This window comes from Monodon monoceros, unplaced genomic scaffold, assembly GCF_005190385.1.
Source record: "Monodon monoceros isolate NGI ecotype Baffin Bay Population unplaced genomic scaffold, NGI_Narwhal_1 Super_Scaffold_22, whole genome shotgun sequence".
In the NCBI taxonomy this organism is placed as follows: domain Eukaryota; kingdom Metazoa; phylum Chordata; class Mammalia; order Artiodactyla; family Monodontidae; genus Monodon; species Monodon monoceros.
This window is the reverse complement of record NW_021703779.1, coordinates 41,027,280-41,055,133: the sequence shown is the minus strand read 5'-3', so window position 1 is coordinate 41,055,133 and position 27,854 is coordinate 41,027,280. Positions and strand designations below refer to the sequence as shown.

Sequence of the window (27,854 nt, the reverse complement as noted above, 5' to 3'; positions counted from 1 at the left end):
GCCTTCACTTCTGCTCCCCTATTCCAGGTATTCATGATGCTTTCAGTAGTATTTTTGAATGAGGTTCTTCCCGTCACCGAGGAGGATCTTTTGTCTGCCCAGTTGTCCCTCCTTTCACTCTGTTTGCCTAAATGTGGAGGTGCCCAAGGGCCAGTCCTTGTTCTGATAACTTTCTTTCATTCTCTGATCTGTGGCTTCAGATGTCATTTTTGCATATCTGCCTTACAGGTCTTTGTATTCAGTCCACATGTTAACAGAGGTTATTTTGGAAGGTGGAGTACATAGGATTTGGCTTTCTGTTTTTTACGATTTTATATTGCTGCCTTTTAAAAATGTGTGTATGTATGTGTATTACTTTACACGTACATATAGGAAAACTGATTTATATAATAATAATGAATCAGGAAAAAATGTAATTTCTACAATACAGTCCTGAAACTCACCATTTTTTTTTTTTTTTTTTGGCTGCATTGGGTCTTCGTGGCTGTGTGCAGGCTTTCTCTAGTTATGGTGAGCAGGGGCTACTCTTCGTTGTGGTGCGCGGGCTTCTCATTGCGGTGGCTTCTCTTGTTGTGGAGCACGGCTCTAGGCACACGGGCTTCAGTAGTTGCAGCACGTGGGCTCAGTAGTTGTGGCTCGTGGACTCTAGAGTGCAGGATCAGTAGTTGTGGTGCATGGGCTTAGTTGCTCCGCGGCATGTGGGATCTTCACGGACCAGGGCTCGAACCCGTGTCCCCTGAATTGGCAGGCAGATTCTTAACCACTGTGCCACCAGGGGAGTCCCACTCACCACTTTTTAAAATTAATTTTTGATAAGGTAATATATATCATAGTACAAAATTCAAAAGTTCCAAGAGAAGACAGCTGAAAAATAGGCCTCCCTTTGTTGCTGGACAGAAATGTATCCCATTCTCTTCCTTGGAAGCAAATGCTCTCCTCATTTGGGCCATTTCCCCCTGAATGTGCCATGCTCTGAAATCAGTGTATGTGATGACAGAGTTGGCGCCTTCCTTTTTTCTTTTTAATTTTTGAATTTTATTTAATTTATTTTTTTATACAGCAGGTCCTTGTTAGTCATCAGTTTTATACACATCATTGTATACATGTCAATCCCAATCGCCCAATTCATCGCACCACCACCCCCACACCCCACCGCTTTCCCCACTTGGTGTCCATACGTTTCTTCTCTACATCTGTGTCTCAATTTCTGCCCTGCAAACCGGTTCATCTGTACCATTTTTCTAGGCTCCACATATATGCAGTAATATACGCTATTTGTTTTTCTCTTTCTGACTTACTTTACTCAGTATGAGTCTCTAGATCCATCCACGTCTCAATAAATGACCCAATTTCGTTCCGTTTTATGGCTGAGTAATATTCCATTGTATATCCATTCGTCTGTCGATAGCCATTTAGGTTGCTTCCATGTCCTGGCTATTGTCAGTACAGCTGCAGTGAACATTTTGGTACATGACTCTCTTTGAATTATGGTTTTCTCAGGGTATATGCTCAGTAGTGGGATTGCTGGATCATATGGTAGTTCTATTTGTAGTTTTATAAGGAACCTCCATACTGTTCTCCATAGTGGCTGTATCAACTTACATTCCCACCAACAGTGCAAGAGGGTTCCCTTTTCTCCACACCCTCTCCAGCATTTGTTGTTTGTAGATTTTCTGATGATGCCCATTCTACCTGGTGTGAGGTGATACCTCATTGTAGTTTTGATTTGCATTTCTCTAATAATTAGTGATGTTGAGCAGCTTTTCATGTGTATCTTGGCCATCTGTGTCTTCTTTGGAGAAATGTCTATTTAGGCCTTCTGCCCATTTTTGGATTGGGTTGTTCATTTTTTTAATATTGAACTGCAGGAGCTGTTTATATATTTTGGAGATTAATCCTTTGTCCGTTGATTCGTGTGTAAATATTTTCTCCCATTCTCAGGGTTGTCTTTTGGTCTTGTTTATGGTTTCCTTTGCTGTGCAAAAGCTTTGAAGTTTCATAAGGTCCCATTTGTTTATTTGTGTTTTTATTTCCATTACTCTAGGAGGTGGGTCAAAAAAGATCTTGCTGTGATTTATGTCAAAGAGTGTCCTTCCTATGTTTTCCTCTAAGAGTTTAATAGTGTGTGGTCTTACATTTAGGTCTCTAATCCCTTTTGAGTTTATTTTTGTGTATGGTGTTAGGGAATGTTCTGATTTCATTCTTTTACATGTAGCTGTCCAGTTTTCCCAGCACCACTTATTGAAGAGACTGTCTTTTCTCCATTGTGTATCCTTGCCTCCTTTGTCATAGATTAGTTGACCATAGGTGTGTGGGTTTATCTCTGGGCTTTCTATCTTGTTCCATTGATCTATGTTTCTGTTTTTGTGCCAGTACCATATTGTCTTGATTACTGTACCTTTGTAGTGTAGTCTGAAGTCAGGGAGTCTGATTCCTCCAGCTCCGTTTTTTTCCCTCAAGACTGCTTTGGCTATTCGGCGTCTTTTGGGTCTCCATACAAATTTTAAGATTTTTTGTTCTAGTTCTGTAAAAAGTGCCATTGGTAATTTGATAGGGATTGCATTGAATCTGTAGATTGCTTTGGGCAGTATAGTCATTTTAACAATATTGATTCTTCCAATCCCAGAACATGGTATACCTCTCCATCTGTTGGTATCATCTTTAATTTCTTTCATCAGTTTCTTATAGTTTTCTGCATACAGGTCTTTTGTCTCCCTAGGTAGGTTTATTCCTAGGTATTTTATTCTTATTGTTGCAGTGGTAAAGGGGAGTGTTTCCTTAATTTCTCTTTCAGATTTTTCATCATTAGTGTATAGCAATGCAAGAGATTTCTGTGCATTAATTTTGTATCCTGCAACTTTACCAAATTCATTGATTAGCTCTAGTAGCTTTCTGGTGGCATCTTTAGGATTCCCTATGTACAGTATCATGTCATCTGCAAACAGTGACAGTTTTACTTCTTCTTTTCCAATTTGTATACCTTTTATTTCTTTTTCTTCTCTGACTGCCGTGGCTAGGACTTCCAAAACTATGTTGAATAATAGTGGCGAGAGTGGACATCCTTGTCTTGTTCCTGATCTTAGAGGAAATGCTTTCAGTTTTTCACCATTGAGAATGATGTTTGCTGTGGCTTTGTCGTATATGGCCTTTATTATGTTGAGGTAGGTTCCCTCTATGCCCACTTTCTGGAGAGTTTTTATCATAAATGGGTGTTGAATTTTGTCAGAAGCTTTTTCTGCATCTATTGAGATGATCATATGGTTTTTATCCTTCAGTTTGTTAATATGATGTATCACATTGATTGATTTGCGTATTTTGAAGAATCCTTACATCCCTGGGATAAATCCCACTTGATCATGGTGTATGATCCTTTTAATGCGCTGTTGGATTCTGTTTGCTAGTATTTTGTTGAGGCCTTTTGCATCTATATTCATCAGTGATATTGGTCTGTAATTTTCTTTTTTTGTAGTATCTTTGTCTGGTTTTGGTATCAGGGTGATGGTGGCCTCATAGAATGAGTTTGGGAGTGTTCCTTCCTCCACAGTTTTTTGGAAGAGTTTGAGAAGGATGGGCACCTTTCATTTTTTAATACCAGTTTTCCCGCTGTACATTCTCATTTCTATAAATGGTATCCACATCCTACCAGCCACCAAAGCTCAAAGCCTTGGTGTTTTCTTTTATTTCTCTTTTGTCCTTTTGCCTCATTCATATCTTCTTAATCATCATATTCCTTTGACTTATTCTTCACGGTGTATTTTGCAGCAGGCCTTTCCTTTCTGTTACACTAGGCTGCCATCGGCACCCCGATAGAGAGTGAGGTGACCTCCCTGCTCACACAGCATTTGACTGCTTCATGATTCTTCTGAGAACCATGAGCGTCCACTGCTGGAATATAACTAGAAGGATGATAGATGCATTGTCTCTCTAGTGCTTTTTTTCTTTTCTGCATTTTGCCTTCAAATGGATTATGGACTCTCAGAGGGCAGGAGTCATTGTGTACTGTTTCTGGTCTGTCCCTTTTAGTGCTTTTCACAGTCTTATACATAGAGTGGGTTCTCAATATGTGTTTATCAAATGATGAGATGAACACTTTTATTTTTGTTAGTTTCAGTAATTAAGATGCGGGCATTTTGTTTTTAAAAACATGGACAGACATAACTGGTGGAGAATATAATGACAAGGAGAAGAGCAGATAACCTTTTATATTTAGGACGGTTTATCACCTCTTCTTTGCTCTGTAATATTGCATCACTGTCTTACCCCAGGACCACCCACAACACCACCTGTGCTCCTTCCCTCCTTTATTTCCTCCTCAATACTTACAATGTACTATTTAACTTATTTATCTTGTTTTTAAAACATTCTTTCCCCTAGTAGACTGTAAGCCCTATGAGGGCAGGATTTTTGTCACTCTTGTTGAATGCTGTACTCCCAGTGCCTGGCATGTGGTAAGCTACTCAATGAATATTTGTTTTATGTATAATCCGGAGAGGTACCAATTGTGTGTGTTGTCATTAAATTGATTATTGTCACCAATCGTAGATTTCACTTCATTCTGTTCAGTGTTACTTAGTATCAATGCTTTGAGGCTAGGGAGACATTTTTCATCTGTCTACAAAAAAAAAAAAAAGCTATAGTTTGGGGCTGAGTGACTGAGAGGCACATGGAAAGAAAAAATAGACAACATAGTGGATGGTCTTGGAAAAAGACATCTTGGGCTCTGCTCTCCAGTGGCTGGCATATTCTCCAAACACTCTCCACTTGAATTTTGCTAACCTATTTTGAGTGCTTTTTATAAAGGTGATTCATACGCCTATTTGTTATTCTTACCAGAAAGTATATCCTTTTTAGTGGCTTAATTTCTCCTCCTTTTATGGTTAATATCTGGATTCCTTTGCTTAGGAGCTGTCACTCTGATATTAAGGAGGAGGACAGTTGATTGGGTTTGAGTTTGCACCTTAAATAGATCATTTAGTCACACAGAGCAAAATTCTGTTTTGTGGCCATATTTTGCCTATCTAGTCAGCCAGCCACTGTGAATATATGAGCCTTGGGTCCCATCTCTCGTGGGGGCAGTCGGGGGGGCCACGGCATGAATATAGAACTGGGGGATTGCTGGCTGAATGGTGACACTGGCTTTCTGGTAAGGGCTGTCTGGCCACTCCGCCTCAGGAGATCCCTCGTTGTGACTGTGGCTGTCAGAGGTGAACAGGCTGTGCCACTCACTAGTCAGATAATGAGCTCTAAAATGGGTTTCGTGTCCTTTGTGAGAACTGGATTCACTAAGATGGTATCAGGAAAACCTCAGGACCTGATAAACACAAAGAAATCAACAGAGTGTGCTTTGCTCAGAAGTGGAGACTTTTGTGCTGTAGATGGCAAGGAGCCATCAGAAGGCTCAAAGCTTGGCAGAGATGTTTATTTTAGAATTGCCATCCTTGCAGTGGTTTTGAGGTGGACTGCTGAGGAGCATGAGGTGGGTGCAGGGAGGTGAGGAGGTTGTCAAAAAAAACGTTTATGTGAGAAGAATTGTTGCTACTTGTGCAGAACTAGATGACTGCCTTGTGAATGAATGAGATGAGGATGACTTGAAGGTATCTGGTCTCACAGGGACAGGGAATGGGGGCGAGAAGTGATGTTTACAGGGAGGAGTGAGAATCACCTCTCGGACCTATTGAGTTAGAGGTGTTAGGGAGATGTGGAGCAGAAATTTGGATAAGGTTCTGGAGCATGGGGGAGAAGACTGTCTTAGAACTACAGTTGCTAGAGTCATTGCTTTAAAGCTTCAAGTTGGGTGGATGACTCTTTTCAGTTTTTATTATGGAAAAATTCACACATAAATGTCAAGACAGTAAACCACAATATAACAAAAAATTATGATAGTGTGATTTATAATAAGAAACATATATTTGGTTTCTTTGTTTCTGGCACCGAGCCTAAAAGCCTTGGAATTTCCTAAGTAATAAGAGCTAGAATGGCATCTTGATATTCATAACAAGCCCCTTTCAACCACACCTCAGTTTATGTTAATAAGGTGACTTTTGGAAAGCACCTTAGGGTGGGTGTTGGTTGCCAAGGAAACCAGCTAGTGATTATAGGGGTGGGACTTTCAGTCCCACCCCCCTGACTTCTGAGGAGGGGGAGTGAGGCTGGAGATTAAGTTCAGTCACCAATGGCCAATGATTTAGTCAATCATGCCTATATAATGAAGCTTCCATTAAAAAAACAGAAGGACAAGGTTGTAGAGCTTCTGGGTTGGTGAATATGTGGAGGTGCTGGGAGGGTGTCGTGCTCAGAGAGGGCATGGAAGCTCTGCAACCCTTCCCACATACCTTGCCCTAAGCATCCCTTCCATCTGGCTATTTCTAAGTTATATCCTTTTATGATAAGCCAGTAATTTAGTAAGTAAAATGTTCCTCTGAGTTCTGTGAGTCTCTCTAGCAAATTAATCCAACCCAGAGAGGGTGTTGTGGAGGCCACTGATCTATAGCCAGTTGGTCAGAAGGACAGGTGAATAACCTGGACTTGTGATTGGTATCTGAAGTGGGGTTGGGGGAGTATCGTGGGACTGAGCCCTTAACCTGTGGGATCTGATACTATCTCTAGGTAGATAGTGTCAGAATTGAGTTGAATTATAGGAAACCCAGCTGGTATTGGAGAATTGCTTGGTGGTATGCAAAACACACACATACAGAGAAGTATAATAAACCAAACTCCATGTCCCCATTACCCAGCATTGTTAATTACCAGCTCATAGTCAATCATGTTTCATCTATATCCCCCATGGCTACCCCTCCCCACGTCACTGACACAAAATTCCAAATTTTATTTGTAAATATTTTTGCATTTATCTCCAAAAGATAAGGAATCTTTAAAAAACATAGCCACAATACATTATCACCCTTCAAAAATAACAGTAATTTCATAATATTTGCCAAATATCTGGTGAGTTCACATTTCCCCAATTGACTCTTTTTTTTTTTGCAATTTGATTTAAGATGCAAATAAGGTCCCTACAACTACATTTGGTTGGTTTGTCTCTGTAACTCCTAAATCTGTCTTAATCTGTAGGTTTGGGTGGGTAACTTTTCAGAGCATTCTGGGTCCTATTTGTGTGAACCCGAATGATAACCAGCACTTGAATGAAAGAAAGCGGTGGAGGCCGATGGGATAATGTAGGGATCTTCTTAATTGGAGGAATGATTTTGATATTTTTCCCCTGAGAGGCAGATGTTTTTAGGAAAGCCTGATGAAGTTCTTGTTCTTGTAGCCTCTCTCTCCAGCAGTTAATTCTCTGTATTGCTACTATGGTATCTTCCAAAAGTCAGGCCCGATCATGCCCCTTCTTAGCCCAGAAGTCTCTGTGGCCCTGTGGGCTGAAGTCTGCTCTTGTGAGCTTGGCTTAAGGAGATGGCTCACCATCTTCCTCACTCCTTGATGCTCAGTCTCCACCTTCCCCCTTCTCCCCAGCCTTGCTGTTCTAGTCAATGTTCACTTTCCCACCTCATGCTGAGGGCTTTCTCTGAAATATAGTTCACACCCCCCTCTTCTTTCATCAAAATAAGTCTGACTCATCTTGAAAGGCCCAACTGAGAAGTCACCTTTTCTGTGAAGTTTTCCTGAACTAGTTTTTCACCTGAAAGAATTATTCATTCTGTTCCTCACTGTGCCGCCTTTTTATGCCTCTGAATTCATTGTTAATTATGTGTTCCCTAGGGTGGGCTGGTGGGGGGCTGAGGGGGGAGGTGCTGTGTCCCAGCCAGCTCAGTCTCCTCAGCACCCAGCCCAGAGCCCTCCCCTCTTGGAATGCAGAATATATCTGTTTGGTACCAACTCTTAGAAGGATGAACAACAGATTTTCTATCAGAGAAAATCTGGTAGAAAATCAGATTTTCTTCTCCACTCTGTGTTTTGTTTTAAAATAATTTTATCAAGTAGGCTGTTAAATAATGTATAGTTTTCAACTGGACTGAATTAAACCCAGCGAGTAATTACATTTTATTCTGCTCACATAAACACATAAAGGATTTTGCTGGGTATATGGTGCGAAGTGTTTCTTGTTGTGTCATTAGTGTTGACTTTGATACTTCCCAGACACCAATTTCATGACTCAAGAAATTGCAACAAAAATACAGAAATCTAATCTTTCCAGATACTGTTTCATTGCCTGCCAAAACCCAGACATAAATTGCAAGGGAAAAAGGCATTATCTTCATAATTTAGGGAACTGATGCTTCCCTATGTGTATAATCTGTTAATATTATTTGTAGTCAAATTATAGTTTTTGATTTCCATTATCTCATTCTTTCAGCAAACATTTATTGAGTGATGACCGTGTCCCCGACTTTGTGAGGGGGTCAGACTTTATTTAGCCATTACCCTTTGGAGGAGACATGTAGGCCTTTTATAATAATGTGTTGTTATCCATTCCATGACGTAGATTGGAATAAGTGAGCAGCAGCCACAGGGTGCAGAGCTGAGGACTGTAGATACTGTTTTCAACTCTTAGTCCAGATTCTGTTAACACACAGAAAGTCAGGTGTATTTGGTAAAGAACCAAATAGAATTTCAAGAAATTGAAAATAGTCATTGAAACTACAAACCCAATGGAGAGGGTAAAGAACTGAAGAGAGAACTGGTGAACCAGACAATGTATCTGAAGCATTAGCCAGGAAGGGGCACAGAGAGGCAGAAGGAAAATGTACCCATATGCTGAAATACTACACAGCAGCGAGACCACATGAACCAGAGGCACATGTCAATATGGATGATGCTTACAAGCATATTAAGGGGTGAAAAAAAGCAAGTTCCAGGATAACTCATACCATACATAATTCAAAGACATGCAAAATTAAACAATATATTTATCTGTAATTTAAACTCTAAGGTCATAATAAACACCAGATTGAGGTTAGTGGTTTCCAGGCAGTGGAGTGGGAGAAAGTGGGGGGATTGATTGGGAAGGGTATGAAGGTTCTTAGCTCTCTTGGTAATGCACTGTTGATTAAGCTGAGTGAAAGCTATGTAGATGACTGGCAGACCATTCTTGTCATAATAAATTCTTGTGAAATATAGTAAATATTTGAAATACTATATATAACTTATATACAGATAAAAAATGGAATAAACACCTGTGTTTACTGTCCAGCTTATGAAACAGAAAATTACCTGTACCTTTGAACCCCCTTGTATATTCCTTCCCAATTATATTATTCTTTATCCCTTATATATACTATACCTCTACTTTTAGGTATCTGATATAATTCATAATAAAAATTTTTTAAAGGATGCCCTATAGTCTTATAGTTATCTTACTAGTATATGTAATTAATCAATTTGAACTTAAACCTTTGTCCCCCCCCTCAGCCTTTTCTTTCTTTATTTTTAGCTTCGTTGGGTCTTTGTTGCTGCGCGCAGGCTTTCTCTAGTTGTGGCGAGCAGGGGCTACTCTTCGTTGCGGTGCGCAGGCTTCTCATTGTGGTGGCTTCTCTTGTTGCGGAACACGGGCTCTAGGCGCACAGGCTTCAGTAGTTGCAGCTCACGGGCTCAGTAGCTGCGGCACGTGGGCCCTAGAGCATGCGGGCTTCAGTAGTTGTGGCTTGTGGGCTCTAGAGCGCAGGCTCAGTAGTTGTGGCGCACAGGCTTAGTTGCTCTGTGGCATGTGGGATCTTCCTGGACCAGGGATCGAATCCGTGTCCCCTGCGTTGGCAGGCGGATTCTTCTTAACCACCGTGCCAACAGGGAAGTCCCGTCCCCCTTTTCTGAATTGTTGTATTGGTCACCTAAGTAAAAAATTATGTATTGTGTGACTATGACTAAATTTCTAAACATTTTCAGGATCTTCCCAAGTGTGTGATGTTTTAAAAGCATTAATGAAAATTAAACTTGGGTCTGGCCCTATCAGGTTTGATCAGGGAGAACAGAGGTGTGGTAATTTCTTGGTTAGTGCCATAGGATAATACTTTCTACAAAAGTGGGACTTCATGTCAGGAGGTCAACATGGTGTAAGTCTCCTTTGGAAGATTAAGAAAACTCATGATGGTGGTATGGGAAAAGCAAAACAAATAAGCAAAAGACATTTCTGGAGTAGGGTTTAGGGACCCTGTATTACAGCAGTGAGAGCTTAACTTCTCATCTGTAAAAGAAATGTTTCCTGGTTGGGAGGTGGGATGTGAATTAGCTGTAGAGGTATTGCTGATGGTCCAGAGAAGCCACCTGCAGTTTCTCAAAAAGATAGTATGCTAGTCTGTATGGGCTGCCATAACAAAATACCACAGACTAGATGGCTTAAACAGTAGAGATTTATTTTCTCACAGGCTGGAAGTGTGAGATCTGGGTGCCACCAGGTTTGGGTTCTGGTGAGGCCTTTCTTCCTGGCTTGTTGGATAAGCCACCTTTTCACTGTGTGCTCACTTGGCCTTTCCTCTGTGCATGTGCACAGAGAGAGAGATCTCTCTTCCTATTCTTATAAGGCCACTAATTCTATTGGATTAAGACCCCACCCATATGACCTCCTCTAACCTTAATTACCTCCTAAAAGCTTGATCTCCAAATACAGTCACTTTGGGGGTTAGGGCTTCAGCATATATTTGAGAGTTTGAGTTTGAGTTTGAGAGAACACAGTCCATTGCAGATGGTTTATTTTGGTTGATAGTCTTTGAATTCAGGTGAATTCTTAAATAGTTTTTTTAAAAAATATATACCATCAGAAATTGAGGTAAGTACACACAAGCTCTGTTTTGTTCATTTATTTTACCATGTGTTCTCCAAACCCGCCCTTTTCAGTTGTGTATATCTGTATATTTGCATGTACTTCAGTTTAAGACTCAACCATCCCTTAGTAATTGGAGTAAGTAGAGCAGCAAATGTAGTTACTATTGTGTGTTCCAGTTTCATGGCTCTCTAAGATAACTGTGATTAGTGCATTTGTTTATTTGCAGTGTTGTTTAAATTCAGGGCTTCTAGGGAGTAGATTCTGTAATATGCCTCAAAATTATTGGAAGTTTTTTACCCTATGAGAGTACTTGAATTTTATTTATTAATTTAGGCCAAATTATAAAGGCTGATAATGGTGGGCATCCTTGAATTTAATGGCAGGTAAGAGGCTGAAAATATGTAGTTGCTTCCTTAGGCATCAGAACTAAGGCTCTTTTCTTATAACTCAAATGGGGTAATTCCTTGTTAACACATGGCTACTGGCTAATGTCTCCGTAGTCTATTGTCGTTTATTGAGTGGTTGTGGTAGTCAGATGCAGGGATGGGTGGTGAGTACTCATTGAGCATTGCCTTCAGGAAAATTAGCCCTGGGGATGAGGGACAGGCACTTAAGTGGCAGTCACAGTGCAGTGCAATCATTGTTCTGATAATGTAGTCACTATCAGAGACTGTTCCGGAAATGCATGATGAGATGGGTTGCCACATATGGTTGTGTACATTGTACCCTGAACAATTCCAGGGAGCCTCTTTCGTGTTGAAGTCTGTGAGGGCAGCCCTGATTGTGGAGAATCCAACCCGGTCCTGTGGTATCAGGAAGGGCTTCCCTGCCTGGAAGAAGTGATATCTACATTGTGACTTGAAGGACGAGTAGGAGTTAACCCATTGAAGATGGTTAGGGAGCAGAGAGTGGGAAGAGAGTTCCAGGCAGAGGCTCAGAGGAAAGATTGATTAATTTATTTCAAAAGGTAGCTGATGTTTAGCTGAAAGTCTTGTCCTGGACCTTTAAAGAGTGGCAAATGGGTCAGGAAAATGTGTGATAATCTGCTGTAGTAACATTTGTAGTCCTTTGGCAGTTGACTTGAACTTGATTAGTGTGTTTTAATTAAAGGGGGAACACACAAAACAGCAATTAAAGTGTGTTGAGTGATGATTCAGCCACAAGTACACTGTCCTTGATTTTGGGAAATGTCAGAGTATGAGGCAGAATCAAATATTCAAATACCCGACTTAAGGTCCTTAGACATTATCCAGGAATCTGCTAGCCTCCCATTATCTTCTCAAAATCTGTGAATTTTATTTTAAAAGCATTTTAAAGAACATATGTTTAAGAATTTGAGTGGTCATCCATATTGCTTGGGATTTGAGGGGTTGAATTAGTGATACTCTCTCTGTTATCAAAATTTGGAACCAATTGGGAGATAAAGGAGCCAGGTAGATAGAGCTTGGAGAGTGTGGTTTGGGTGTGTGGCAACAATGGCTTCCTGAGACTGTAGCCCTGGATTAGACAGAAATAATCTCTCCGGGCCCTGGAGGTGTTGAGCCAGCAGAGGCCCCTCCTAGAAGGAGGCAAGTGTAATTAGTTTATACTTGGGTACCATATTGGACTCTAGTTAAAAGTTCAGTCATCCAGATGAATGGATAAAGAAGATGTGGCACGTGTATACAATGGAATATTACTGAGCCATAAAAAGAAACGAACTTGAGCTATTTGTACTGAGGTGGATGGATCTAGAGTCTGTCACACAGAGTGAAGTAAATCAGAAAGAGAAAAACAAATACCGTATGCTAACGCATATATATGGACTCTAAAAAAAAATGGTACTGATGAACATAGTGGCAGGCAGGAATAAAGACGTAGACATAGAGAATGGACTCGAGGACACGGAGGCGGGGTGGGGGAGATGCTGGGGTGAACTGAGAATAGCATCGACATGTATTACACTACCAAATGTAAAATAGTTAGCTAGCGGGAAGCAGCAGTATAGCACAGGGAGATCAACTCAGTGCTTTGTGATGACCTAGAGGGGTGGGATAGGGAGGGTGGGAGGAGGCTCAAGAAGGAGAGGATGTGGGGATATATATATGCATATGGCTGATTCACTTCGTTGTACAACAGAAACTAAGTATTGTGAAGCAATTATAATCCAATAAAGATCTATTTTTAAAAAAGTTCAGTCATCGAGTCCAAGTCTGCCTCCTTGGTTCCTAGTTTTCAATGAAAGACTCTCCCACTCTTCCATTATATACTAGAATGGGCATCTCCATTTTGTAAAGACTGTCAGAAGGTATGTGGTATCTGGTCACCCATAGAGAAATGCTGTGCAGCACAGCAGTGATGAGAAGATGTTCCTGGTGTCCCAAGAACTTCATGGGACAATATAATGATTTTTCCATATCTTGTTTTCCCAAGTAGATATCTAAGACTTAAAGTATTTTCTTCCTCTTATTCTTAACTGTGACATTCCATATTTAGGGAAACTACTTAGCAATTATGGTGTTTTTTGACTCACATAAACTTGTTCCATGTTGGTTTTAATCAAATCTTTGGAATTTTAGCTGTTGAAGAAGAGGAACATTGGATTGGAGGTTGAACTCTTGGCCGATGGGCCTGATTTTCACTATTTTAGTATCTCATATACTGATGGAAGCAAGACAGAACATTTGTCTTGAAGGGCTACAGACTCAGTTTATTTCTTTAATTAAAGTCAACCTTTATCAGAATAGCATTGGCTGGCTGATTGGTGATTCACAGATTTTCTGTTGTATTGTCAAGAGTTATCAGATTTGAAGCAGCTAGAACTCTCATACATTGCTTGGCACTGGGTAGATTGTTGCAAAATGGTATAGTAACTCTGGGAAATGATTTGACCAATTCTTATAAAGTTAAACATACACTTGCCCAATGACTGAGCAGTCCCACTCTGGGTACTTGCCCTAGAGAATTGAAAACATGTTCACATAAAACCCTGTTTTGTGGATGTTCATAGCAGCCTTATTTGTGATAGCCAAAAGTATGCTTGACATCATTAGGCATTAGGGAAATGCAAATTAAAACCACAGTGAGATATCACTTAACACTCTCTGAAATAGATACAATCAAAAGACAATAACAAGTGTTGTAGAGCATGTAAACAACCTTTAACTCTCATACTTTGCTGGTGGGGATATAAATTGTATAAAATGGTATACAGTTTCCCAGATGGAAAACAGTTCAACAGTTTCTTAAAGTAGTAAACATAGATTTACCATATGACACAGCAGTTCTGCTCCTAGGTTTCAACCCTAGAGAAATGAAAACACATGTCCATACAGACTTGTATGCAAATGTTCATAGTAGCATTATTCATAATAGCAGAAAAGTGGAACCAATGCAAATGCTCATCAACTGGTGAATGGATAAACAAAATATGGTATATCCATACAATGGGATACTATTCAACAATAAAAAGTAACGAAGTACTAATACCTTTCTTCCACACTGGGTGAGCCTTGAAAACAGTATGCTAAGACAAAGAAGCCAGACACAAAAGAGTGCATATTATATGATTCCATTTATATGAAATGTCCAGAAAAGGCAAATCTATAGAGACAGAAAATAGATCAGTTGCCTGGGGCTGGGAGTGGGAAACAGAGAGTGACTGCAAAAGGAAATGTTCCAAATTAGATTGTGATAATTGCACAACTCTGCGAATATAATAAAATCATTGAATTGTACACTTAAAATGGGGAATTTTATGGTATGTGAATTGTACCTCAGTAAAATTGTTTTTAGGGCTTCCCTGGTGGCGCAGTGGTTGAGAGTCCGCCTGCCGATGCAGGGGACACGGGTTCGTGCCCCGGTCCGGGAAGATCCCACATGCCGCGGAGCGGCTGGGCCCGTGAGCCATGGCCGCTGAGCCTGCGCGTCCAGAGCCTGTGCTCCGCAACCGGAGAGACCACAACAGTGACAGACCTGCGTACCACAAAAAAAAAAAATTGTTTTTAAAAAGTATTTCACTACATATTCAAAACAAGTAACAAAAATATTTTAAATGAATTCTCCTTGAAACGAATATATCAATGAATAGCACAGCTGCATAATAAGTAATAGAACAAGTAGAAAAGGATATTGAAAAGGCTGTAACATACATTCTTAATACCAGAGTCGCTTAAATGACCCCCAAACCTGAAAAATCATTGTCACTGCTGGCATCCATTGCATCCTCTTTATTCGCTCAATTAGAAATAGTTATCACTCTCTTCAAACACTGTGTAATGGGATGTGGAATGGGACGCTTTCTTTTCTCAGAATTTCAGATGAAACTTTAGAACTCAGAACAACTCCTACAGTGCTGTAAAAATCCCCATAGTGGTGGCCAAACCGAACTGATGATCACCTGCTCCCAGTAGCTCATATAAGGGAAGGTGGAGTCTCGTTAGAGAACAGTGCATCCATGCACCTGTTCCCAACTCCTTAACAAAGACTTATTAATAGAGACATTTAAATATTGCAGCAGGTGGATAGCTGTCTAGAATTACAGCTGAGTGTCGATTTGTTCAACTGTCTTCCCAACAACCTGAGTCACAAAAGTGGAAACTGGCACCAGACTAGTGGGGCTAGTTCCTTTAATGGCCTCATAGCATTTTTGAACAATGCTTTGTCCATAATTAAGTTCCTTCCTCATACCACCAATGGGCACATGCATAAATTGTATATAGGGTTCTTTTTTTGGTTATGTGTTTCTTTTAAACATTAGAAAAGTTGGCAGTTGTATACCATCAGCACAATATGCAAATACAGGAGTTTTTTCATACTCAAAAGTTGCAACATTCTTGAGTTTTTTCTACTGAAAAAGTCTTGAATTTTTGCACCTTTGGAGTTCACCATGTTGCTTTAAGCCACATCAGATGTCAAAGGAATTTCATGTATATTTGCTTTCTGTAAAAGTTCAAAACTAAATTCTTTCCTAGCATTAGTCATATACCTGTGAAATCAGTGAGTCTCTTTTCATCAGTTGACATGTGATATTTTTCTGGCCCACACACAGTAGATTATTGCTCTTTGTAATCTGGAACACTATGATGTTGATCCAGTAACGTCATTAATGCCTCTATTGTTCTCCATCATTTTTTTGGGAATACTGAAGTTTCTGAGCTTTGAAAAATATCTAATGTCAAATTCTAATTCCTTGTAGTTATGACCTCTTTATAGTTCCCTGTCAGAGGATGTCTTCCATATCTAGAAGATGAAAATATGCCATTCATGTTTTTTCCAAGTCTTTGTTATACTCTCACTAAAATACCCCTCTGCAGTCCTAATGTCTTATTCTTTCTTGAAGTGGAAGATGCCACACGTGAACTTAATATAGCAATGACTGTCCTTTTGTGCCATGGACTCCAGTGGTAATAAATATGAATCTAAATGTCTGAGGAGCTACTCAAACTCTACCTTGAATTAGCAGCAAATCCTGTTGCTTGGTATATTTTTGGTCAAAACTATCAATCAGGACGTTTTAACCTGTATCTTTGCTGTGAGGGGGCTTTGTTGCCATATTTTAACACAAGGGGGCAGCATCATCACCTTCACTGTCTCCATCACATCTTTAGCATGGGCACATTGGACCCGGGTAGGGAGGGAAAGATTTTATAAGTATGTATTATTATTTTTAATATTCGTCATCTAATAATGCTTCTAGGTATGATGGTGATGATTACGGACAGAGACTGCGAGGGTATTTCCTGTAGTTGAGGAATTTGTCTGCAAATAAAAGCCTCCTGTAAGGAAAAATCTCCTGTTTCGCTTCTGCTCTCAATACTCTTACTGGACATTTCTGTGACCACGTGTGTGGGAGTTTTCTCACACCAAAGCAGTTCTCCAGCTCTCTAGTGGATACCGACTGAGTATCCCACAATTTAACTCAACTCTGACACTATCTACTTGGAAATAGCATCAGATCCCACAGGCCTCATAAGACCCCTGCCCCTCTCACTTCAGAGGTTAGTCACAAGTCCAGGTTATCACCTGAACTTCTGACCAACTGGCTATAAATCAGAGGTTCTCATGTTCCCCTCCTTAGCTTTGATCATTTGCTAAAATAGCTCAAAGAACTCAGGAAGCCCATTTACTTACTATATTGCTGGTTTATTATCAAAGGATATAACTCAGGAACCGCCAGATGGAAGAGATGTATAAGGTAAGGTATGTGGAAAGGGACATGGAGCTTCCATTCCCTCTTCGGGTGAGCTACCCTCTCTGGCGCTCCACGTGTGCAGCAACCCAGAACCTCTCTGAACCTGTGTACTTTGGGGCTTTTTATTGAGGCTTCATTACATAGGTGTAATTAATTAAATCATTGGCCATTAGTGATCCACTTAACCTCTAGCTCCTCTTCCCTGCATGGAGGTCAGGGGGTGGGGTGGAATTAAAAGTTCCAACTCTGGGGACTTCCCTGGTCATCCAGTGGGTAAGACTCCATGCTCCCAGTGCAGGGGGCCCAGGTTTGATCCCTGGTTGGGGAACTAGATCCAGCATGCATCCTGCAACTAAGAGATCGCATGCCATAACTAAGAGTCTGCATGCCGCAACTAAGAAGTCCTCATGCTGCAACTAAAAAGATCCCGCATGCCACAATGAAGACCGTGCGCAGCCTAAATAAATAAATAAATAATTTAAAAAGTTCCAACTCTCTAATCACCTGGTTGGTTCCCCTGGCAACCAGCCCTCATTCTGAGGCTAATCCGGGAACCCCCAGCCACCAGTCACCTCATTAACATACAAAAAGACACTTAGCACTTCAGAGATTCCGGGGTTTTAGGAGCTCTGTACCAGGAAACTGGGACAAAGACCAAATATATATTTCTTATTATAAATCACAGTATCACAACTCCTCTTTTGTTAGAACAGTTGTCATCGTGAAGACCCTGTGCTATTGTGGTTTATTTTTTTAGTTAGCTCTGCAAATAATGAAGCTAGTACTGAAAAGAAACAGTGAGTTATGTAAAGCAGCTATTGATTTGGGAGGATAGCCTTTTGTAAATGACTTACTTGGGTTTCCTGATGAAGACACCGTTAACTGAAGCAAAACGTGTTTTATTCAGGGACCTTACTGAGTACTATACAGCCCAGGAAACAGCCGCTCAGATAGCTCGGAGGATCTGTTCCAAAGAGGTAAGGGAGGAGCCAGGATATATAGGAGTTTTTGCAGGAAAAAAAAAACGAAACGTGTAGTCGAACATCAAAAGATTACCACTAATCACAAAAACCAGACCTGTCAAGTTAATGAATTTAGCACTTTTCTATGTCTGCGAAGATGCAAGAGTCTGGCTCATTGAAATTATTCCTTTGATATGCATTTTAACTATCTATGTTCATATCATGTTTTTCTCCATCTGAATTCTCCCCAGGGCACACCTTGGGTTGGGGGGGGCGCGGTTACATTGGCAGCTGATGGCCGGCAATATTCTTTGTTTACTGGAATGGCAGGCAACATTTTTTTTTCCACAGCACCCCCTCTTGGTCGTAAATTAGACCAAGGTTTGGGAGGCATTTCTTGACCAATTTGTCCCAAGGTGCTAAGAAGGCTCATTCCTAGATCAGACAAGGATTGTGTTGATAGGCCACTCAATGTGCTAAATTTTGGATTAGGCCCTGTTAGTAACCTAAAATTCTCTGGATCTTCTGTTTTACTAGTCTGTTATGATCCAGGGGATGTTTTCCCTTGTTGCTTCTTCCCACATCTAGAGTTGCACTATTACAATTAATTCTATATAGAGTTAAATGTATGATCTACTCTCTCAAGATGTTTAGCCATCATTAATTTTGTCAAGAGGCCTGGTTACACATTGGGTAAAAATTGGGTTACAATTGGGTAAAAAGCATATATATATTTAACTGGGGTAAATAGAGTGGACTTGTTTGGGGCCCTTTAATGTTGGGGACCATAGGGGGTTCCTTTGGCCCATCCAACCTTAGGTAGTGTTGTATCAAAACCTTTTGTTTTAATCCCATTAACATCTGTTTTATTTATCCCATTTCTTAATAACCATCTGAAGATTTTTATCCTTTTGGGACGAGTCCCTTTAAATTTTTCACCTTTTTGGAAAGAAATCTATAGACTTTGTCTCAGGTTCTTATTTTCCTGTTAATCAACCTAATTAACAATTAATCTCCTGTTCATTAGCATCTGTAAGACCCATTGAGGGTAAGTTGAGACCACAAATGAGGCTTCCCAAACTGGTTTTTTTGTTTTGTTTTGTTTTAAACTGAGGGAGTTCTTAGGTTAGCTATTTTTTTTTACCACCTTCTAATTCGTTTTTTCATAGGTACCAGTAAAATGGCTGTTTATGAGAGCGCTCTAAAAATTCACCAATTTAGACGTTTCCCCAATTTAAAGGATCCATCGTCTGGCCATTGATGAGATATGTTAATAGTGACACAAATCAATAACACGCTAGAGGCGTCCCCACAAGAGAGTGCAAAGGATGCAGCCTTCACAAGATCTAGAAAGTTTACTCCCCAAAATAGTCTTAAGAGAGTAAAGGACCTTCGTTGTACAGGTTGACACAACGAAGGTGAGGATGACAAAGGCCCCTTATGGGCACCTCGTATGACAAATTTCCCTTAGAGCTGGCACAGCCAAGCCAGAAAAAGAGACTGCTCAGGACCCCAGTATATTTGATTGGCTGCCAAATGTAAACCATGTGTGTACCTTCCAGAGCGCAGAGACCAAGCTCTCAAATTGAGATTATTAAGAACCTCATTTTTAATCTGTAGTAAAATTTTACAACTTTATTTGTTCACAAAAGTCAACAAAGTTCAAGTATGTTAGTACAGGTCTTTAACAACAACAACCACAACAACAATAATAAAGCAATACAGAGCACAGAGTTTGGCTTAAAAAACTATATCTTTCTGGATTTTATATATTATTTGTTCTTCAGCAATGTCTTGTGAGTTCTCATATGTCTTGGTGATAAGAGACATTGTAGAACATTATACATAGGATATAATAAACATTTTCTTTCTTTTTCTCATATAACTTTCTCCATTAATGGCAAAATGAGATGGGGGAGCATTTTACCATTCTCTCTCTTAATATTGCTAGCAAAGAACTGAGTATAGAGAGAAGTCTGAAGTTTTCCACCTAAGAGAGAATTGTGGAAAGTGTCTGGTGGTTATTTATGTTTTCTTTTTTTTCACATTTCCCTCACTTTTACTTGGGCATGTGTGACTCATGTCCAGAACCAGGGGAGCAACATTTCTTCATAACTCATGGAATTAAATGCTTACACACAATTTTGCTGGGTTTTTCCTCCTAAAGGGAAAACCCTGCTAAGAACAGAATGAGACGGAAAGACTTGCAGCTAATTATGCTAGCTGTGTCAATGGCATAGCCCCAAGAAGCCAGCTCTCCAGTCCCTGAATCATGACTGCGAAAATTGGCACTGTGCTGTTTAGCTCCCTAAGGGATGTAATTATTTTCTCCATGATACCCAATACTTGAAATGACCTCAGCAAAAGCATTTCTTTTCTTTTTTTCCCTTCCTCTAGTGTGTGGCAAAACAAATTGCATTTGTAACAACTAGAAATTCCCGAGGCCTTGTCCTCACTGGCGGATGGCCTGAGGGATGCTGCTGGTGCAAATCAAAGAGCTCAGTGGTTCTGCTTCGTGCTGTGCTAGGCAGAAAAAAAACTTTGCCTCTTATCACCCCATCTTCCTCCAGCAGAAACCTGAGAAATGAGACATGATCAGTGGTTCATAGTACTCGGAGTACTGTCATAATCCTGAAAGGTACTGTCCTACCTTGTCCTCTTGGTGGCTGAGGGACTCAAACCAGAATAGATGGATTCTTAACCCTTTTGAAGGACTGTGTAGTTGTCCCTAAAATACACATCATCTACCTGGTCTCTAAGATTACTTCAGAGTTTCTTAGTTGTTGCCATTATTCCCATGCTCTCTGTGTCCTTCCACAGGCCTGATGTTTTCTTCCACTCTGTTTCAGGGCTCATCGTCGGGGTGATCCTGAGGTACGGCACCACTGCCACCAGTGGTCATGACAAGTCACTCAGCTGCACTCAGGAAGACAGGGCCTTCAGCACCTTATTAGTAAATGTCAGTGGGAAGTTCTTCGAATACACCCTGAAAGGAGAAATCAGCCCTGGCAAGGTCAACAGTGTAGAGCAGAATGACATGCTGAGGAAGGTGAGCTCGGGCCACTCAGCCACTTTGGTCCTGACGTGGTTTTTGATTTTCCGATTCTGTCTCAACTTTGTGAACAGAAATCTTTTGACACTCCTGGAACATCAGTAACATTCCTGGCTGTCAGTTTGGCTAGGAAGCTTTTGGACTGTGATGAGGAGAAGGAACCATATTTGAACTTGAGCCTTTTAGCTTTGTCAGACTGATGTGGGCCACCAATGGTGCAGTGGGTTCGTACATCCCACTCAGCTCCTCTGTTCAACTCCCATCTCTTTTTGATTATGTCTCTTACTCTTGTTATAGTTTAGGGATGAGATTGTTTCTTTCTTAAATTAAGATTGGTTTCTTATTTTTTTTTAGCTTGTTATAATCAGTGTTCAGAAGTGCTATTCTTACTTCTTCGTGGTTATTTTACCATATTCTACAAACATTTATTGAGTTTCCCACTCTCATTGGTGATTGATGCCAAAGGCTTAATGAATCTTCAGAGGAAAAATGTCTTGTTGTCTTAGAATTTGAGTCCACATGTTGTTTTTCATTTAATGTTGGGGGTAGCTAAAATACTCCACAGGAAAAGGGATTATATATCTCTTCATTTCACTTGGATAATTTCGAGGATAAGCACAAGATCTGTATTTATCCACATACATTCTAGCACCTTATAGACCCGGGCTTATCAGCAGGAGGGCTTCCGTATAAAGTCTGGGGATCCAAGTTGTGTGAGACCCCTTTAATATGTGAAAGCTTGCAGTCAAAGAGTGTAGCCTGTGCTCCAAAAATTAAATTATTATTGTTCTCAGGATCTGCCATAATCCTTAAAGAAAATTATTCTCAACCTGGAGCGTTCAACATGCCCATCTTCTCTCTGTCCCTAAGGGCGGTCCTAGTGAGCTCTTTGCTCTCAACCCTTCATAAGAATGCATGGGATTTCCATAAACATTTGTGAAATTAAATGCAACTGAGAAAGATACCCAGTGTAATACCACACTAATGGCTGTTTACATTTAATAATTAGAACGGAGATTTAAAATAATTAATTGAAATAAGAGCCAGTTAATCTACCAACGTGAACAAAGTCTTTAAAAAGGTTAGGAGGGGGCTTCCCTGGTGGCGCAGTGGTTGAGAGTCCGCCTGCCGATGCAGGGGACATGGGTTCGTGCCCCGGTCCGGGAAGATCCCACATGCCGCGGAGCAGCTGGGCCCGTGAGCCATGGCCGCTGAGCCTGCGACGGGAGAGGCCACAACAGTAAAAGGCCCGCATACCGCAAAAAAAAAAAAAAAAAAAAAAAGGTTAGGAGGCTTTATACAATGTTTAATTCTTTTCTGGATGTGATAAGGCTTTGCTGATAGTTTCAGAGTGATTTCCCTGATTGCCTACAGGTAGTTTTAGTCCCCTTAGAGTTGATGAATTTATGTTGATATTCAGGAAGTCACTAGCACCACTGGAGACTTTGATCTAGTCCACATTACATATCACAAATGGCTGGTCACTCAAAAGAGACTTAAATTCAGTAAGATTATGTCTATAAATCATTATGTGGTAGGATACAGGAAATTAATAAAGACTCATGACTGCATCTTTTATTGTAGTTGAACCTTTATAAAGGTTTGATAAAAATCAAGATGTTTTCATTTCTTGTTTAAGAACATTGACCAGAAGCTTTCTGTGAGTTCTCAAAATTGCATTGAATTGTTGTGTCTTAATACATTTCAACAACACACCAAGAGTAGAAGGCAGAAGTACTGTGTGGAGAAGAACAGGCCAGTGCTCATGGGAGCTGTGGCTTCTCTACTGTGCTGAGTCTGTGATTTTTCACATTTATGTCATTTGTTTTAAATATTCAAACTTTAGTCAGTGGCTTAAAATATTAAGCAAATATTATGGCACCAATTGGTATTCAACAAAAAATTGGCTTTTTTTCTTTTTAAACTTTTAGGTAACATTTGATCCAGAGGTCTTTTTCAACATTCTACTGCCTCCAATTATTTTCCATGCTGGATACAGTTTAAAGAAGGTAAGGAATTTTTGCCAGTATTTCTTAAAGCACGGGAATCTCTGCTTTAATTTTCCTGTACAATATTCTAGTTTTTTTCCTTCTCTCAGATTGCTTATTACTGTGTTCTGTACCCACTCAGAGTGACTCATTTCTGTTTTAAAGTCTAGAACTCTTATCCATTGCTGGTGGGAATGTAAGATGGTATGGCCACTCTGGAAAACATGTTTGCAGTTTCTCATAAAACTAAAGTTGATATTACCATATGACCCAGCGATTTTATTTCTGAGGATTTATCCCAGAGAAATGAAAACTACTGTTTACACAAAAAACTGTACATGGTTGTTCATAATAACTTTATTTGTAATAGCCCCAAACTGGAAACAAACAAAATGTCCTACAATAGGTGAATAGTTAAACAAGCATCCATACCATGGATACTACTCAGCAATAAAACGGAACAAACTATTGACACACAAAACAGCCTGGATGGATCTCAAAGGCATTATGCTAAGTGAAAAAAATCCAATCTCAAAAGGTCACATACTATATGGTTTCATTTATATAGCATTCTAGAAATGACAAAATTATAGGGATGGAGAACAAATTATTGGTTGCCAGGGGTTAGGGATGGTGGGGATGAGAAGGGGAGGGGGTGGCTGTGACTATAAAGTGGGTAGCATGAGAGAAATCTTCATGGCAGTGGGACAGTTCTGCATCTTGATTGCAGTGGTGGTTACAAGAATCTACACGTGTGATAAAATGACATAGAACTGTGCACACACATGGTACCAATGTCAGTTCCCTGGCTTTGATATTGCACTACAATTATGTGAGATGTAACCAGTGGAGGAAAATGTGTGAAGGTACCACAGGACCTCTCTGCACTATTTTTGCAACTTCTGTGAATCTAATTACTCCAAAGTAAAAAGTTTAAAAAATATCATTATTGAGGGAGGGTCATTGTGTTCAGCAGCAAGGTTGGGCCTAAGCCCCTAGATATTTAAAATACCAAATACCTTTATAAATAGTGTGAGTGGCTCCCTTCCTCCCCATTGTGGGACTATTCTGTGAAAATTTAGCCTTCAAAAGGGCCTACTTCAGATAACAGCCAAGGACCTTGTTTCAGCTGTCTTTCTGAAAGGGGACTAAAGGAAACCTTTTCAGTGAGCCTAGAGAAGAGAGATCTTGGCTGCCAATAAAACTCAGTAACATCCTTAGGAAGTAGAGAATGCCTTCAAAGTTGATAAACCTCTAGATAGATCAATCAAGGTAAAAAAAAAAAAAAGAGGAAAGAAACAAATTACCTATATTAGGAATGAAAGAGGGGACATCAGCATAGACCCTTCATACATTAAAAGGACAATAAGAGAATAATATGAACAACTTTGTACCAATAAATTTGACAACCCAGGTGAAATGGACAAATTTCTCGAAAGGCACAAATTACCAAAACTGACCCAAGAAGAGATGGAAAGCTTCAACAGCCCTATATTAATGAAATAAACTGAGTTCATAGTTAAAAACCTTTATGTAAGCTCAGATGGCTTCACTGGTGAATTCTATCTAGTATTTAAGGAAGAAATAATGAGTCCTACACAAAATCTTTCAGAACATAGAGGAGGGAACAGTTACAACTCATTTTATGAGAGGGTGCCTGCCCATCAGGCTGGTTCTTCTGTCAAAGCAACTCTGCAGTTTTCAGAAGGTTTTTAAACTCTTCCCAACCCACACAAATATAGTTATTTATGGAACATATGATATAAAGAACTTTGCATGTATCCTTTATTTCGGTTTTTATGTACATTATTTCTGATCATCACAGAAACTCTGTAAGAATGTGAGGGTGGTAGATTACCTCACACCCCTTCTCCCCCAGGTTTCCAACTCATTTATAAACAGACACAAGGAGCTAACTGGCAACCGAATGATCAATTTATGACCCAAAGTCCCTGGTGACGCATCTTGGACGATATAGTTTAGCCCTTGGTAATGGGGCTCCTTACTGCCGACCTCATGAATTGAAGACAGATGCCCTTTAGCCACCAAGTCGGTCACAGTCACAGATACGGAGGCTGAAATGGAGAGATCCTAGAAATTGTTGGGCCTACCAAAGGCTGCCTCTTTTGCTCGTAGCATGGAGGCCATAGGAGCAAGAGCACTCCCCCACTTTCCGTAAGAGAGTCAAGGCTACAAGTCAGGGTCAAGCCAATCTCGCCCTTCAGAGATCACATGGCCCCTTCTTACTGCATCACCTTCAAGGGAGGAGGGATGGAACTTAAGTCCCCTCTCCACAATGGATGCCTGAGGAGCAGGAGGCTGTGTTTCTGCACACCAGCCCAACGCACATCTGGACACTCACAGACATGTAGAGAATATCCTGCATTTTACTGATGATGAAGCCAAATTGAGAACGATTAAGTGACGTTTGAGGTTATGTAGGTGGTGCAGGACTGAGTCAAGGTTATGCCTGTCTGTCTGACTGGAGGGCCTAGAGTTGTTCCTCTGTGTTACATTCTTTCCAGATATAGGTTTTCTGTACCGAAAAAGTATCCTTTTTCAGACTTATTTATGAGGTTGCCAAAGTAATCTGAATCTATATGTCAGCTATTGACATGTAAAAAATGGTAGATGATCTTACAGGTATAAATAATGTTATTCTTTATCTGAATAAAGAGTTTGGGAGCTGCTCTTAAGATCAAATGGGTGATGAATAATTTGGTATTTTAAATAACTAAACTTAATGTATAATCAAGGTCATAGTTGCTTTAAAGTGAAACCAAACCATTGGTTGTGAAAGCCACTCTAATGGCTAAAAATCCCTTAGTGTTTGCAGAGCCTTCCCTTTGTCAGCTTCATTTTCTCAGAAGAAAACCAAATAACAGGCTTTGCCAGTTACCAACTTAAGTTGTTTTTGAAATGCTAGTCTTAAAGGTTATTATTAGCTCTTAGTTTAGTCTCTTTCCTTTTTAATCAGGCACCTAAATAGTTGGTACTTATGTGGTTGCCATCTCTGATTAAATGTTCCCAATTAAATGTGTAATAAGTGTTTCACCATTTAACTGGTATGTAAACAGATTCATACCCTTTGACCTATGTACATGTAGTTGTCATTCAGACATGGGCCTTCTTTTTTCTAACTTGAAAAAAGTACCATGGTCTTAGCTCTGATTTTGTGCTACCACTCAGTTTGCTTAGAGGGCATTGGCAGGGAAAGAATTCACCTATAGAAGCTTTCATGTTTTGTGCATTTCCCCCAATACACACACACATACACACACACACCATGTTCAAATTTGTCAGGGGAATGGGCGATGATAAGGTTTCCCAAGGAGCAGGAATGTAAGGCTTAGAATGGTACAACTAGGAATTGGGATGCCGGGTGGATTTTCATTGAATGCAAACCTTCTCATCCTGATCTGTTTTAGGTTTATATTCTCAAAGGCTTTACCAGGGCATGTCATCTCCTTTTGTTTCTTTTTGCCATTCTATAATGGAAAGGAAAAAGAAGGGAGAGACTGAACCAGTCATGGCCATGTGAACCACACGTGACTGTGAACTGTTAAGGCCAAATAAGAAGATGATGAAAGATACAGGATTCCACTAGACACCTCCTGTCCTTCTTCCCTAAAAGGATGTGGTGGGAATCAAGGAGGGCATCTTGTGCGGTGAGAGTGCAATGCCTTGGGGTCAGAAGACCTGCTTTCCAGTTCTGGTGCTGCGGTTTGGTAGACATGTGACTTCAGGCAGCTCACATCACACTTTTGAGCCTTAGTTGTCTTTCATATAAAATGGTCCAAAAACACCTTCATGATGAGGTTGTTGTGAGAATTGGATGAGCTAATATGCGAAAGTACTTTGTAAACTATGAAGTATATAATGAAATACTAGGTGTAATAATATACAAATAAGTGGCATGTTATACCTTTTCAAGGTGCAATAAAATTCCAGTTCATATCAACAGATATGAATGGGATGGGTAATTTGTGTGTGTGTGTGATTTTAGAATATATCATGAATGCATTTTTGGTGGTAGATTTACATTTCTAATTTTCTGCTTTGGCTAATATCATAAATACAAATTTACTTAATATATTCAAACCAACCATAGGAATGATTACCCAAAAGAAAGCCGAGTGGCAAGGGAAAGCACATCTAGGATTAAAATTTTGCTCCTGGATACTTCGCATGGGTTTCATTGGTCTCATGTCTTGTCCTTGATGCACTCCCTCCCTGGTTTAAGCACTTGATGGAGCTTTTAAAGGCAAGTAGGTCACAGTTGTTGGGTTTTTTTTGAAGTCTAATTTTTTTTTTCAAAACAGTGGCATACAAATGCATTAGCATTAAAAAAAGACTGAGGACAATGACTGATTTAGGAGGCAAACATAATGTGTCTGTAATATGTACAGGCAGTACCTTCATTTGATGACTGTCAGTGTGGGAAGCCCTTGAAGGATTCTGTTCTGAGCAGGTGGTTTAGGGGCACTAGGGGTTCTTTGATGCCTTCTTCACAGCCTCAGAGAGGGGCAGGCATTGGGGAAGGCTGAAGCCAAGGTCTTAGGTCCTCTGTCTGGAATGCAGGCCAGTGGTCGCCTGCAGCCCTTTGTCTGATCAGACTTCGTGAAGGCTGCTTGATCCAGGCTGAGTGCTTCTGCTGTGCCCTCTCTTTCCCTGATGGTGCTTAGCTCACATGCTGGGGCTCTCCTGCCTTTTAAAATTTCTAGATAAAGTGTTCCTGGTTCCTGTTTAATTAGGGTGTTTAGGGGATTTTGTTTGTCTGTTTTTGTTAAATAGTTATGATTGTCCAGTGTGAACAGCTTTATGCCTTGAGAAGTAAGGATCATGTCTCAGGGTCCCAAGAACATGGATTTTCCCCATCAGAATATCCACAGGCCCAGTGATTTATGAGAAGTAAATTCGTGTGTGTGTGTGTGTGTGTGTGTGTGTGTGTGTGTGTGTGTGTGTG

The 27,854-nt window shown here is 40.2% G+C and overlaps 1 protein-coding gene across 1 annotated transcript in view; it reads left to right on the top strand.

The window, feature by feature from the left end:
- SLC9A7 (solute carrier family 9 member A7) overlaps positions 1-27,854 on the top strand; it is a 146,008-nt gene that overhangs the window by 47,953 nt on the left and 70,201 nt on the right. Inside the window, exons 2-3 of the mRNA XM_029240614.1 lie at positions 20,698-20,897; positions 22,832-22,909. Of these exons, the coding sequence (XP_029096447.1) occupies positions 20,698-20,897; positions 22,832-22,909 (278 nt within the window). The remainder of the gene's footprint in view (positions 1-20,697; positions 20,898-22,831; positions 22,910-27,854) is intronic.